This window comes from Rhinichthys klamathensis, unplaced genomic scaffold (assembly GCF_029890125.1).
Source record: "Rhinichthys klamathensis goyatoka isolate OS25496 unplaced genomic scaffold, OSU_Roscu_1.1 h1tg000119l_1, whole genome shotgun sequence".
Lineage (NCBI taxonomy): Eukaryota > Metazoa > Chordata > Actinopteri > Cypriniformes > Leuciscidae > Rhinichthys > Rhinichthys klamathensis.
In genome coordinates this window covers 1,369,551-1,383,152 of record NW_026606656.1, presented here as the reverse complement: position 1 = coordinate 1,383,152, position 13,602 = coordinate 1,369,551, and the positions used below count along the sequence as shown (strand labels likewise).

At 40.3% G+C, this 13,602-nt stretch overlaps 4 protein-coding genes across 4 annotated transcripts; all 4 read right to left on the bottom strand.

Annotated features, from left to right (window-relative positions):
• Positions 1–238: 238 nt before the first annotated feature.
• Positions 239–1,585, bottom strand: LOC130088420 (Ig-like V-type domain-containing protein FAM187A). Its single transcript, XM_056255186.1, has one exon. The coding sequence runs from the start codon at positions 1,583–1,585 to the stop codon at positions 314–316; it is 1,272 nt and encodes a 423-aa protein (XP_056111161.1). The 3' UTR covers positions 239–313.
• A 62-nt stretch (positions 1,586–1,647) lies between these two features.
• ccdc103 (coiled-coil domain containing 103) lies at positions 1,648–2,825 on the bottom strand. Its single transcript, XM_056255188.1, has 3 exons — positions 2,532–2,825; positions 2,247–2,376; positions 1,648–2,121 (listed from the first exon to the last, which is right to left on the bottom strand). The coding sequence occupies exons 1-3, from the start codon at positions 2,672–2,674 to the stop codon at positions 1,648–1,650; spliced, it is 747 nt and encodes a 248-aa protein (XP_056111163.1). The 5' UTR covers positions 2,675–2,825.
• Positions 2,826–4,055: 1,230 nt separating this feature from the next.
• On the bottom strand, positions 4,056–6,583 carry rpl23 (ribosomal protein L23). The gene is made up of 5 exons (XM_056255194.1): positions 6,448–6,583; positions 5,108–5,191; positions 4,641–4,769; positions 4,437–4,550; positions 4,056–4,181 (listed from the first exon to the last, which is right to left on the bottom strand). The coding sequence occupies exons 1-5, from the start codon at positions 6,458–6,460 to the stop codon at positions 4,099–4,101; spliced, it is 423 nt and encodes a 140-aa protein (XP_056111169.1). The 5' UTR covers positions 6,461–6,583; the 3' UTR covers positions 4,056–4,098.
• A 4,480-nt stretch (positions 6,584–11,063) lies between these two features.
• On the bottom strand, positions 11,064–13,225 carry si:dkey-283b1.7 (von Willebrand factor C domain-containing protein 2-like). Its single transcript, XM_056255189.1, has 3 exons — positions 12,787–13,225; positions 12,189–12,318; positions 11,064–11,393 (listed from the first exon to the last, which is right to left on the bottom strand). The coding sequence occupies exons 1-3, from the start codon at positions 13,138–13,140 to the stop codon at positions 11,146–11,148; spliced, it is 732 nt and encodes a 243-aa protein (XP_056111164.1). The 5' UTR covers positions 13,141–13,225; the 3' UTR covers positions 11,064–11,145.
• Positions 13,226–13,602: the final 377 nt, after the last annotated feature.

Below are 13,602 nucleotides of genomic sequence, written 5' to 3'. Positions count from 1 at the left end.
ATATACTTTAAAACTTCTGGAATTCTAAAATAATATATATGTATGTGTGTGTAATACAAAAAAACATTATATATAACTTTAGGACCCTCATTGTTCAGTATGTAATGTTTCTGTATCATGTCTGAGAATAAAATAATAGGTAATTTAAACATTTACACAAAAGTACATATTGATTTAGTTATCCTCCATCTCAGTATGTTAAAGAACAAACACATTTTAAAAAATCATATTCAGAAAGATCATTAAGCAGCATATTTATTAAATTTCACATTGCACTTCACAGTAAACATACATCAGTATAATTGCTGCAAATTCAAGTTCTGTTAATATCTGCAAATATATCTTCCTTGCTTATCTGCCAAATAAATCTGACTAAGATAGTGAAGAGAAACATAGCTGTAATGCCAGTGTAGCAAGCAAGTATAAGCTGTAGTGCATAGACAGACTCCGGATCAGAGATTTGACGCAAACGTCCCAAGCGGAGATACACCCCCAGTCTGATCTCTGCAGCCAGCTCTCCTTGGAGCCAGCAGAAATAGAAGCCTTTATCTTTCAACCGCAAAGGCCTGAAGTGTAGGTGGTGACCGGTGTCAATGAAGATGCGAGAAGTCTTATTCAAACCCTCCATATACTGAGAGCGGTAAAGAGGTGCTGAGCCTTTATCCCAGGCCACAGCGTACTGGGGTTTGGCGCCAGGACAGGTCAAGACCAGATCAGAGCCTGTGGGGTGGTTGTGGTAGTGGATGGTGACACCCGAAGAAGCTTGATCATCATCCTGGAGGAACTTCAGCAGAGCTCGTCTCTCTGGAGATGTTGTAGGTTTCGGAGGGCAGATGGTGTGACAGTTCCTCACCTCAAGCTCGGCTCCGTAGCTACTGCCTGAAAGTCCAAACTGTTTGGGAACGGCTGAGGAACCACAGGAAGCCGCTGCGTCCGATTCATGCTGATAACGTACATGGAGGTAAATGCTTTTGACATAACAAAATCCCACACGCGTCTGCTCCCCCAGGATGTCACAGCGGTCACATTTAGACCATGACCAGTAGCTGGTGAACACTTGAAACATTTCCGTTTTCATTCTGACAGGCTTTGCTTCTTGTACTTGAGTTCTCTGTTTGACATTCAAGGGAAATAAAACTTGATGGACCTCCTGGACATCAACATCGTAGCCGTAGAAGAATTCACCAGAGGCCGTGCCACAGATATAGTGCCCTGAGTCAGCTTTCTGGACCCTGAAGATCAGAAGGCTAAACAAACGGATGGAAAAGCGACTGTGGAGATCTGACCCTCTGCCAACTTTGGATGATTCCACCACCATAGTGCCTTCAAAGTCTGTGAGGACCTTAGTGTTCATGGAGCCTATTTGTTTTTGATAGTACCATACCACTGAATGAGTCTCCTCTGGTTTGCAGTGACAAGGAAGTTCAATGGTCATATCGGCTATGAAGGCCGCAGTGTCAAAGACAAGAAATGCAGGACAGGCCCTGCTGGCAAAAATGTCCTTCTTATCCTCAGGAGCCTCATAGGCTGAAAGTAATAATGGGCAGATGGCCCAAAAACAAATGGCCAACACTTCTTTTAACATATTTCCGCTGGTGTAAAGTACCAATAAACAAAAACAAACAACAATGGAGTTTTCAATATAAACTAGTTTTGGATACCATATTTCCCCATTAACCCTTTAAGTTTTATTGTAATGTCAGTCTCATCGTCCTCCACATGTGTCAGACTGGCCTCACAAACCATTGAAGTGTCAGAAGAATCATCTTTAGAAGTATGATATTCTCCTCCTGCAACTTGTAGCTTGTGGAAAAGTTCCTCACAGGCGTTTTGTTCTGCCTTACTAAGAAGAGTCTGGTTCAGGCCAAAACGACCAGTTCTGGAAAGGCCGTCCAGCACTCCAATCACTTTTTCCTCATCTCCTGACTTAAGACACTGTGACAGAATCAGAAAGAACTCGCCTAGAAGACCAAAGCCAACCTCAGTGCTGAAGATTTCCCGCAGAGCCTTGCCTCCCAGACTCACAAGCAGACTGTACTTTTCAAATGAGCTCCCTGCAAACTTGCGCCAGCCACGGATGAATTCTGATGCATTTCTTGGCAGTATCTCAGATAACAGCGGCTAAAGACAGAATAAAGTTAGCACTAGTCATAGTCAGTCAAGAGGAATGATCTTTGGTGAGATCTAGCATCTAGATGATCAATTTATTCATATGCAAGAAAACATATACTAGATCATAGGCTCACCTGGAACTCTTCAGTTGAAGCACTTTCATGCTTTGTCTCAAAAGCAATTGGATTCCACGGCTGTTTTCGGGGTGCACCAGAGATGTCCTTTCTATCAAGAGGCTTTAAGTGAGATGCGAGTACTATGTCCCTGAAATCAAAGCATAAAATCTTCCAATTAAAATATAAAAACTGTTAACGTTACAAGAGAGACCGTCAGTAGCTACCCGGTAAAGATCATTAAGAATTATTAGTAATCGTTTTTGGGAGCAAATGTGAATTACACAGTACAAGTCAGCAACGCACCTGAATTCTTCATAGCTGGCGACATTTTGGTTCAAAGCACGAAATTTGGCATCATTTTCCCTCTGATATTTCCTGTCCGCTTCCAGCGCCGTTTGTAGCTCTTTTTCAAGAGAGCTGAAATTTATCACATCAGATTTCTCCATACCTGCTCTTACTGCTCACCGAAAAATATGTCCGTAAGAAGTCACTCAATTTACTTTTAGAAGGAACTGATCATTTTTATTTACCTCTAAAGTCAGAAATCCAGAAACTTCGTTTAGCCGAAAATGAGTACAGCTAACTTGCTAGCTCACGCCTACACAACAAACCGGTCTCCATGACAACCATGCAACGCACTCACACTCACGCTGGAACTTCGGAACTGGGAGGAAAGTTTGATCTCGGATTAGCGAGTTTTATTGAAAACAAATTGGCTATATTGACAAAATGAGTAATTTTATTACCACAACATATACATTTACAACTTAACAGCTACTTTGAGGATTATTAGTGTTTTCAAAGTGCGGCTCTTTGAGTTCAGTAAACAATCAATATTTACATATTCCATCATTCTGTTGAAAAACGTTTGTAATAAATGTATTCCTAATGTTTTCTAAACTAACTAAAAACTAAACTGTTTTCAACCAGCGAGTCTGTTGAGAATACATTCTCACAAAAGTGACAACACACATTTCAGCAAACATTTTAGTATATCTTCTCAAGGAACAATACTATAGAAATTAAACTTGGATATATTTTAGAGTAGTCATTGTGCTGCTTGAATAGCATGGCAGTATATATTTAGTGTCCTCTCAAAAAAACTCAACATACAGCCATTATCAAAATAGCTGGCAACAAAAGTGAGTACACCCTAACTGAACATGTCAAAACGATGTCCAAACTAAAGTGTCGATATTTTGTGTGAGCACCATTGTTATCTATCACTGCCTTAATCCTCCTAGGCATGGACTTCACCAGAGCTGCACAGGTTGTTGCTGGGATCCTCTTCCACTCCTCCATAATGACATCATGGAGCTGCTGGCTGTTAGACGCATGATGCTTCTCCACCTTCCGCTTGAGGATGCCCACAGGTGCTCAATAGGGTTCAGGTCTGTCTGGAGACTTTGGCCACTCCATCACATCACCTTCAGCTTCCTCAGCAAGGCAGTTATCATCTTGGCGGTTTCTGAATGGAGCACATCATGTTCTGCTTCAGAATATCACAGTACATGTTGGAATCCATGTTTCCCTCAATGAATCTCAGCTCCCCAGTACCAGCAGCACTCATGCAGCCCCAGACCATGATGCTACCACCACCGTGCTTGACTGTAGGCAAGACACAATTTTCTTGGTACTCCTCCCCAGAGGTCTCATCAGGCCACAGAACATGGTTTCAATATTTCCCTCAAGATCCAATATTTCCCATGCAACTGCATTTACCACATGTAGTAATATGTAATAAAACATCAAATTCAATCAAAACATTGTAGTTTTAACTGTATAGTCTCAAGGCAACTTCCAGCAATCAACAGAGTGACACATGTGTAAACTTTGAGTATTTATTGAAAACGACAAGCCACATTTGAGCTCAGGCAATGCTACCAGCATTGGAAGCAATTCTGGGCCACAGGTCTGCACATTCCTTGGCTACGGGTCCTGTGATAGCAGAGCCTAAAAAAAAGAAAGAAACTATTTAGCACTGCACCTGAGCTAAATCCAGAATTTGAAAACTAAAATGACATGCATCAAGAGGAGAAGTGAAATGTTCCATCACGGATTGAGATTTAACAGCACATGGCGACTGCCATCTCACCCATTAGCAATGGGATTTACTATTTCCTTCTACGACGACTCACCCAGCCACTGATCAGACAAAGCAAGTGCTTTAAGAAGGATACTGAAATTCATCGGAAATTCATCACTTACCTTTCATTTCTCCTTTGTTATTCACTATGACCCCTGCATTGTCTTCAAAGTATAGAAACACGCCATCTTTTCGCCGATACGACTTGCGCTGTCGTATCACCACCGCAGGATGCACTAGATTAAAAGGGGACATCTGTATAAGCATAGATGCATCTCTAAGCCAAAGGCAGCAGAGTGCAGTTGCAACAGGCTCTGAAAACTCACCCTTTTTCCTGAGCTCTGGCTTGCCTTTCTTCACTGTGGCCATAACCATGTCTCCCACACCAGCAGCAGGGAGCCTGTTCAGACGACCCTTGATGCCTTTGACGGATATGATGTACAGGTTCTTGGCACCTTAACAAGAGAAAAGCCACAAAAAAAAAAAAAAAAAAAAAAAAAACTGCGTAAAGACCAACTTAATTGCCTTTAGTCAAGTTATATTTTCATGCTGCAAGTTAGTTTAATAGACTCAAGTCTGCTAACCCTCAGCCAAGAAAAGGCCAGCGACAAACCGCAAACATTTGTTCCATCACGGATTGAGATTTAACAGCACATAGCAACTGCCATCTCACCCAACAGCAATGGGATTTAATATTTCCTTCTACGACAACTCACTCAGCCACTGATCAGTCAAAGCAAGTGCTTTAAGAAGGACAACAAGCAGATATGCCCAGTGCTGGAAGATCTCATACCTGTGTTGTCAGCGCAGTTGATGACCGCTCCCACCGGGAGACCCAGTGAGATGCGGAACTTGGCTCCCGATGACCCACCACGTCCTGAAAAAAAAAAAAAAAAAAATATGATTTTACAACTACCAAAATACACCAAATCACACTTGCTTTCCATTTAGCAAGCTGTTGTGACATTTCATTTATTTATAAGTGACCGACTTTGCAGTCACAAGAAACCTAGTGACTTAAAATTATGCTGACAGCCGTTTACGTACAAAACTTTTTTTTGGCCAAGAACATTTGTCATTCACATTAAAACTATTCTGAACTCATTATAATGGAAGGAAAGATCTGGGGCCAGTTGCACAAACATAGCCATTATGTTAAGACGGTGTCTTAAGTATTAGTATGACCAACTAGCAGTTAGTCAAGGGGCAATCAAGTCTTACTTTTTAGTCTATGATTTATGTAATTGACTTAAAAAGGTTATGGACAGGCTTAAAAAAAAGAAAAGTGTTGACTAACCTTTAAGACTAGTCTAAGCAGTTTATGCAACCGGCCCATGGTGCAATTTTTTTTTGAAGTGATAAAGGCTTCAGTCACCATTCACTTTAGGTGCATAAAAAACCTAATGAAAATGAATGGTGACACGATGTTCATTCCACCTAAAATCCAGTGTTTCCGACAAAAGAAATTAAGTTAAACAGGTTTGTAACAACGCGTGTAAAAAATTAAAGACGTTTGTTTAAAAGAAAAACTATTTAAGTCTGCAAAATGACTAGTTGTAACCGACACTGCAGCAAGTTTATTGCAGTGAACTGATGTTTGCTGCCTGATACTAGTCTTATTTCATTCAGATACAGTTACGAAGACAATATTTCATAATCAAGCAAATTAACAATTCGGTTGCCCTGTCCGATAACGTTAAATCTCCAAAATATGCATTTCTCAAACACGCTAACGTGCGATTCAACTCGCCACCATTCAGTCGAGTGTCTACCCGCTTCGCTCCATGTTTAAGTCTCGCACATCCAGCGCTTTTACAGTCATTGTTAATTTTACATGGTAGTTATCATAGAACAGTGTTCCAGAACTTGCTTTCGCACAACAAAGTTTCCGTACGAAGTGTTTAATCACCACTACTGGCTCCACGAGCTTGGGTCTACGTACTTAGCAAACATGGCTCCTACAGCTAGCGGAAAAGGTACATAACTATTTTAATCAAAGATATAATTGAGCATTTACATCAATATATCGAAAATATAATTCCTATATGACCAGTTAAACCCATGTATTGAGTTAAGGAGCTTTAGCGTACCTCATTTCAAGGATGATTTTAGATTTCCATGTGTGTTTCTTACCTCTCTTAGACATTGTCGCCGAAAGGGAAAGAGGAAGAGAGAGAAAGGAATGCTGGGATATATTCGTGCGCGCACCACAGATCTCACAGCATCCGGCGCAAACTTCATCGTCATTCTCTGTGCATCGCCACCTAGCGTGGCGTATGTCTCCTACTGTATCGCGCTATTATGCATTTCAGTAATTCACGGCTATAGCCATTAAAATCGAATTAAATATGAGATCCAAATTGGCCAAATACATTGTCATTAACGTGAAAATATAAAGTGACGTGTAAGACACATTGACCATGAAACTTCAGTGCGGCTCACATCATGCAGGCTACTAACACATTCTGAAATCCACGTTGGTTTTTCAATTAACTTAAACTTTTTACTCATATTGTTATTTGCATAATAATATGTGAATAACACACACACACACACACACACACACACACACACACACACACACACACACACACACACACACACACACACATATATATATATATATATATAAATTAAAATGAGAAAATAATGAAGTGAAATAGGCTAACTTGGACCTCACTGTATAGTAGCTGAAATAATTACTTTTACAAACTTTTAAAAATGACAAATTTCACTCAGATATTGCTAGTAAATTTCACAAATAATTGCAAAGAAATGGCAAGAAACACATTGAATCAATGCAATGAGATGTTCAAACAAGGAGAAAATACTCAAACCTGAGGTGTTTTAATACATAAAATATGTTTCCATTTTACCAGCCCTTTGAAATTGGGTGTTTCACATTGCATGCTCCACTTCCCATCTAAACAAATACATTTATCATCTTTATGGAGAAAAGAAATTTTACTGGTTAATCTAATACAGTATAATTTTTTTTTAAATCTGTTGGAATAAACATTGAAATTATTAATTAAATGCATATTGGCCATAGAAAATAAAACGTTTAAAATTCAACAACATGCTAAAAGAATGAGATGGAAAAATGGGAGATATATTTTTTTTAAATACAATGCTCCATATTTAAATATGCTGTATAACTGCGTCTTAATATGATATACAATAATATACACACATTTACACTACCGTTCATAAGATTGGGGTGGATTGGCCTTAATGTTTTTGAATGTCTCTTTTGTTCACCAATGCTGCATTTATTTGATCACAAATACAGTAAAAATTTTAATATTGTGAAGTATTATTGCATTCTATAACTGTTTTCTATTTAAAGGCACACCGCGGAACTTTTGGCCACTAGTGGCGCTCGACCAGTAACTTTCACGTCTAGCGTCCCTAGAGGCCACAAGCTCCGCAGCACTGTCGCAAAAGTCAACAAACAGTCAACCGGTCAGCCCATAGACAGTGGGTCAGCCTCCCGTGTCTTTAGATTGTGTGCAGTGTTTGAGGCGGGCAGCCTTGCCGCGCTCGATTCCCTTACACTGCACACGTCTGCGGCGCATTACGGCTGCGACACGGCTACCGGAGCTGATCGCGGCCATTCTAGTCAATGCGTGTGTTTACACCGGCCGCGAAGCGGCGCGTTTCAGAAGCTTCCCAGAAGTGAGTTGGCACTGTGTGAAGGACGGAATAAAACCGTGTCGCAGCCGTAATGCGCCGCAGACGTGTGCAGTGTAAATGAGGGGTTATAGCAGTCTGCTGAGAGAGAGCGAGCGGGGCGAGCCCCGTGGGGCTTAGTGCTAACATGTCTGTGAGTGAATGTGGGCGCGGGACGGCGGGCACATTTACTGCACTAAAAACACCGTCGGCCTGAGCTGACTGTAACTTATGTGTGTTGGTTTCGTTTTACAGAAACCGTGGGACATGTTGTGTGTAGTGTTTGTGGGCACTGAGTCGTGGGCACGTTCACTACATTTAATGTACATTTGACATGAGTCGACTATTTGTGCGAGCCCTGCACTGTGGCGGGCTGTGTTTGTGTGTAGAAATGAACAATGGGCTGTGGGCATTTTATTACACTCATAACACCATCGGCTGTGGCCGGAATACCAGAAAATACTACACTACTTATATGATTTATCTGGGTCACCTTGGAAACGGCATTTGTGTGCAGGCAAGCGTCAGCATCGGTCGGGCACCCCTCCTCCTCCTGTAGCTCACGCCAGCGAGCGAACGCTGGACCAATGGTGATCCTCATCCTGGCTTTACATTTGTCACTATGCTTTTTTTTTTTTTTTTTTTTGTCCTCTGACAAAACCTTTGCCTTCTTCCTTGTAGCTGTTGGTTCGGCCATGACGAAAACATACAGACGGCAATCAAACGCGAGTTGAGCACTCACGTCAGAATCTGAGGAAGTTGTGGGTGGTGGGGGAAGTGACGTATGCCGTAAAGCGGTTGAATTTTGTAGTTCTTTTTGTGCTCGGGTTCCTACCCGAAACCCGAAGTTACATAGTGCTAGTAAAAGCGATACAGACACCTTCAGGCTACGGCAGACGTGTCATTCAACCTATTGTAAGTCGATGTACCATCTCAATGGGTTTTGGTAATATATTATAAAGGTTGAAAAGTTCCACAGTGTGCCTTTAAATATGTTTTAAAATGTAATTTATTCTGGCTCCAGTCTTCAGTGTTACATGATCCTTCAGAAATCAAGCTGCATTTCTAATTTCGGGCCAGTGCAAGCCAGGGCTTAAACGGTGCCTGCTCAATTAAACGGTGCCAACATGATCAGTGCCTGCACTATTAACTTTCCCTCCACTCATTCCTCTCACTGAACTGTCTGTTATAGCCTATTTATGTGTGTGTGTTCTTGTTTAACCCACATTTTGAGGGCCAAATGCCCCCACAAAGATAGAAATATGGAAGACACTTGATATAGGCTATTGCATTTTTATAGCTTATTGTTGGGTTTGTTATGTTTTTATCTTTTATAACTTTAATAGGCCTAGGCTACAGCACTTTGGTATAGGCCTATATATCAGTGGTAACTAACTCGATCTCGTCAACTGTATATGAGATTGATCCTGTAAATAGAAAAATAGAACATGAAAAAAATAACAATAAAATAGCCCATTATGTCTGATAACCGAAATTATACAATCTGCAAACACAATAACTATTATGCTAACACAAAACAGTTTATGTCCTATAGGCCTACTTTACTGTAGTTCGTTGTTTCTTTGTTTATTTATTTAGCCCTATTTATTTATTTATTTGTTCAATTTTTGTAACAGCAGCATAATAAACCAATGAGCCGCGTTTCGTTTGTCACCTGCTATTGTTTCGGTTTTCAGCATATTTTTCTTCCAAATGTTCAGCAGCTATGAGTTAGCCTGTTGGACATTTCATTTATTTAGCCTATTGTTTAATTGGAGTTACGAAGGTTTTACTAGTGTAATATTACTTATTTATCATGCATAATGCAAACAGTCCTGGCTCCGGACGACCGTGTTTAATTTACATGTTGAATTAGGCTATACCCTGCGATTATGAATTGTATTTTTTATTGTGGTAGTTATGTTACATATGGAGGATGAAACCTGTAAAAGCAATAAATAAATAAATAAATACGCAAATTAATGAATACATAAATAAGTCCACAAAAATATCTATATAAATAAATATATCAATAAATTATGTTAAAGGAAATGCTATACTGAACGTTGACCTCATAAGGTGATTATGCAAAGGAGTTGTGGAAAGAAGTAGCCTGGCTTATTTTATCTGCTTATACAACAATATTTTTATTTTTGAAATAAAGAATGTACTGTTTTTGATTTGGGACACCGCGTCAAAAGAGATGGACGACAGATTAAAACTGCTAAATCTATGTGGCCAGTTTCATCTCCATAAATGTAAAGTCACTGATTCTAAGCCCAATTTTAGGCTTTTCTGTGTTGATTTAAAGTTATTATATGACTCTCTTTATTTATTACAAGAAAGCCGCTAAAACTGCTCTGTTGTTAAAAAAATTATAATTATGGTTTCATTAGCCTATATGTTACCTCCTGATTTCCTGAAGATGACAAAAAATATTTTCCGTTGCTTCATGTTATTTATTTCTATTTATTTTTAATCATGTATTGTGTTTAATTTCTATTGCTTTATATTGTTTTATGAATAATTTTTTTAGTAGACTATCTCTTACTGTATCTTGTTCGAAAATGTACTTTATTGCCTTGCTCTACCTCGAGTTCCTTATCCTATTCTTTTGTGTGATACATGTGTCCCCTGTGATCTTTGTTCAATTTAAAAATAATAATAATAAAAGAAAAATTAATTAGCAGATGCGTTTGGCAGGCGCAGACGTTCATTGAGACGAGTGCATGTTGCAAAGTCATATTAAAGAGCCGATCGGAACGTCATACCTCTGTTCGTAACCACTCCTCAAGCCCGAGTTGGCCCGCTTTGGCCCGACAGTGGAAACGCGGCTATTCTAACATCTTGATTTGGTGCTCATGAAACATTTCTTATTATCATCAAAGTAGAAAACTGCCTAAAATATTTGTGTGGGAACCCAAACTTTGGAATGTTATTGTGCATAGAGTAATGAAACATTGTGATACTGCAATTGCACGTTGTTTCTCAGAGGGTTTCGGATCTGGGTCAGGGTGGGCGGGGGTGGTGAGGTTGGCTAAAGAGGTCAGCATTGGCAGTTATCCCAGCGCAGGTTGTGTTCACCCTGGGCACAGACACTGCATGTGCTCTGCATCACCTCCTGCCCGTCAGGAGAGCTGGTGCCAGGCACACTTCCCTTCATGGGATGGCATCCAGCCTGGGTGAGAACACTCTCTCTTTCTCCTTCTCCTTCTCCTGCTCCTCCATCTGCTTGGATGTGTTGTCGGAGTCAGTGGCTTCATTGTCTCGCTGGCGCTCCTCACAGGTAGCGTGAGGGTGCGCCTGCCACGTTCCATCCTGGTATGTGCAGAAACACACCGTCTGCTCATCAATCTCCACACGCTCTCCAGCTGAGATCACGCGATTTCCAGCAAAGCAGTTTGGCCCTTTGAAGAGGAGACAGGAGCACCAAGCTCAGTATTTGGGGGGGAATTATAGCTCACCTAAAAATGAAAATTCTGTCAGCATTTACTCATGTCGTTCCAAACCTGCATGACTTACTTTCTTCTGGAACACAAAAGGAACTGTTTCTGTCCATTTAAACACTTTTGACTGAACATTTTTGTGGCGTGAACAGATTTTTTTTTTCTTTTCAAAATTGATGTTTTTATGTTCCACAGAGGAAAGAAAGTCATGCAGGTTTGGAACGACATGATGGTGAGTAAATGATGACAGAATTTTCTTTAGTGGGTGAACTATCCCACTATTGCGCTCAAACAGAAATGACCAGGTAGATGCCCACAAATGCATTACGTTTATACACAAAGTCTATTATACGTTTTAAAATTGATACACATTACACACCCATTTCTACATAAACATTACACACACACAATCTGTCCACCTCTTGCCTTCTGTTGTCAGGGATGGCCTAATGCCCCATAGTGCCTGTGCCATCCCAGCATGCAGTGAACTAGTTCCTATTTATAGAAGGCATGTTGGTAGTAAGCAATCTATCGAACAATTCCATTGCATCATTCTTTTTCCATGACATCACTGCGAACTATGCAGTAACAAATCAATCGAAAAAAAGAGGTGTGGGCTCCACATCACCAATGAAACTTCCTCATTGATCCTTACAACACAACCTACATGCCTCTCAAAACACTATAGATGCATGTGATGGAGTTTGTAAAAACATTATTGGATGCGCGTGTATTGTTGAATGTAAGGACTCTTACCGCTTTTGCACACAGGACAGCAATGGTTGGGTTCGTATACAGGATTTACACAATGTAAGGCAGGACAGCCGGATATGGTGCAGTAAACTTCTCTGTTGACTTCACACCGGCAACGCTCACAGGGTGACAACTATTTTACACAGGAACAAATGCATTAATGTAAATATAAGTCAATTATGAGTAATTAAAAAAGTAAACAAGCCATTAAAAGAGAATTGAAACAGTCTTATATACCGTTTAATCATTTACCTTTAGTTTTCTTTATCCCACACAAAAATAATAGATCATTGACTAGAGTCAAACAAAACGCAGATATTATACAATTATCATGCAATTAATATTAGCCTATGTCCCAACTTGAAACTCTTAGTTAATAGGCTAGCACATATCCTGAAAAGTGTGTAGTGTTGTGATGGGGACGGGGAGAGATGATAAAGGTCGTTATTCTACGCTATATTATATTCTTTACATTGTTGTGATAAACATCAGTAAAGAAAAAAAGGTAATTCATTATTATAACAGGTCATTATTATAATATCCGGTTAGACCAATATAGTGAAATGTATTTTCCAGCCTAAGAATTTATACGCGGACTCACCCTAAATTCCTCCAGCAATCTGTAAGTTTTGCCTCCATACACACAAACTTTACTGATAGCTTCACACACGGGACAGCACGACTTGTATTTGATGCGCGTGCATCTCGGGTGTATACGCGGGCACTTGGGTCTGACACACACCGGTCCATCCTCTGTGCAGGTGCAGGGACACGCTGTGGAGCTCGGATAATAAACCTCTCCGATGCCATACACAAAACCTTGATCGTTGATACAGAACTTGCCACGATAGTCACCAAATTCGTATTCCAGCTCGGATTTGGAAGAGTACTCTGATGCGCTTTGGAGAACGAAGCACTGGAGTGCAAACGAGAAGCACAGGACGAGAGATCGCATCGTTACTGGCAGTAAGTTGTGGACTGGTTTGTCTTCATGTGCGTGGGTCAGTGCATGAACAACTGCCCAATGACATACACAAGAGAAATGACCCACCTCTAAATGCCACTATCGCTACTGTAACTGCAGGCTTTCAGGCAACTGTATTTATTTATTTATTTATTCGATGACTATCAGTAAAAAACAAACTTTTACGTTACATTTAGGCTACTTTTTACAATAATAACGACTGCGTTATAATTTGTGAATCATTTAATCTTTTTTAATATTTTTAAGACTTTTCCCTTAAAATAACATTTAACCGATGGATGGATGGATGGATGGATGGACAACTGGTTTAGGATACAAATATCTCACGTGAAGAGCTTCACACAAACGGTGGTTACGTACCGATCCAAGTGGTGCTCACTCACTGCAGGCTATAAATGACATCCAGCTCTCCCTCTCTGGACGTCCGGCTCC

Excerpts from the sequence above, each read along its gene's own strand:
- si:dkey-283b1.7 (XM_056255189.1), bottom strand. The coding sequence starts at position 13,140 with ATGCGATCTCTCGTCCTGTGCTTCTCGTTTGCACTCCAGTGCTTCGTT. Across the intron at positions 12,319-12,786 it reads GATTGCTGGAGGAATTTAGG|TTGTCACCCTGTGAGCGTTG; the intron begins GTGAGTCCGCGT and ends TGTGTAAAATAG. Across the intron at positions 11,394-12,188 it reads CTGTCCTGTGTGCAAAAGCG|GGCCAAACTGCTTTGCTGGA; the intron begins GTAAGAGTCCTT and ends TCCTCTTCAAAG.
- ccdc103 (XM_056255188.1), bottom strand. The coding sequence starts at position 2,674 with ATGGAGAAATCTGATGTGATAAATTTCAGCTCTCTTGAAAAAGAGCTA. Across the intron at positions 2,377-2,531 it reads GCCAGCTATGAAGAATTCAG|GGACATAGTACTCGCATCTC; the intron begins GTGCGTTGCTGA and ends CTTTGATTTCAG. Across the intron at positions 2,122-2,246 it reads CTTCAACTGAAGAGTTCCAG|CCGCTGTTATCTGAGATACT; the intron begins GTGAGCCTATGA and ends TTCTGTCTTTAG.
- LOC130088420 (XM_056255186.1), bottom strand. The coding sequence starts at position 1,585 with ATGTTAAAAGAAGTGTTGGCCATTTGTTTTTGGGCCATCTGCCCATTA.
- rpl23 (XM_056255194.1), bottom strand. Across the intron at positions 4,551-4,640 it reads GCCAGAGCTCAGGAAAAAGG|TGCATCCTGCGGTGGTGATA; the intron begins GTGAGTTTTCAG and ends CTTTTAATCTAG. Across the intron at positions 4,182-4,436 it reads TAACAAAGGAGAAATGAAAG|GCTCTGCTATCACAGGACCC; the intron begins GTAAGTGATGAA and ends TCTTTTTTTTAG.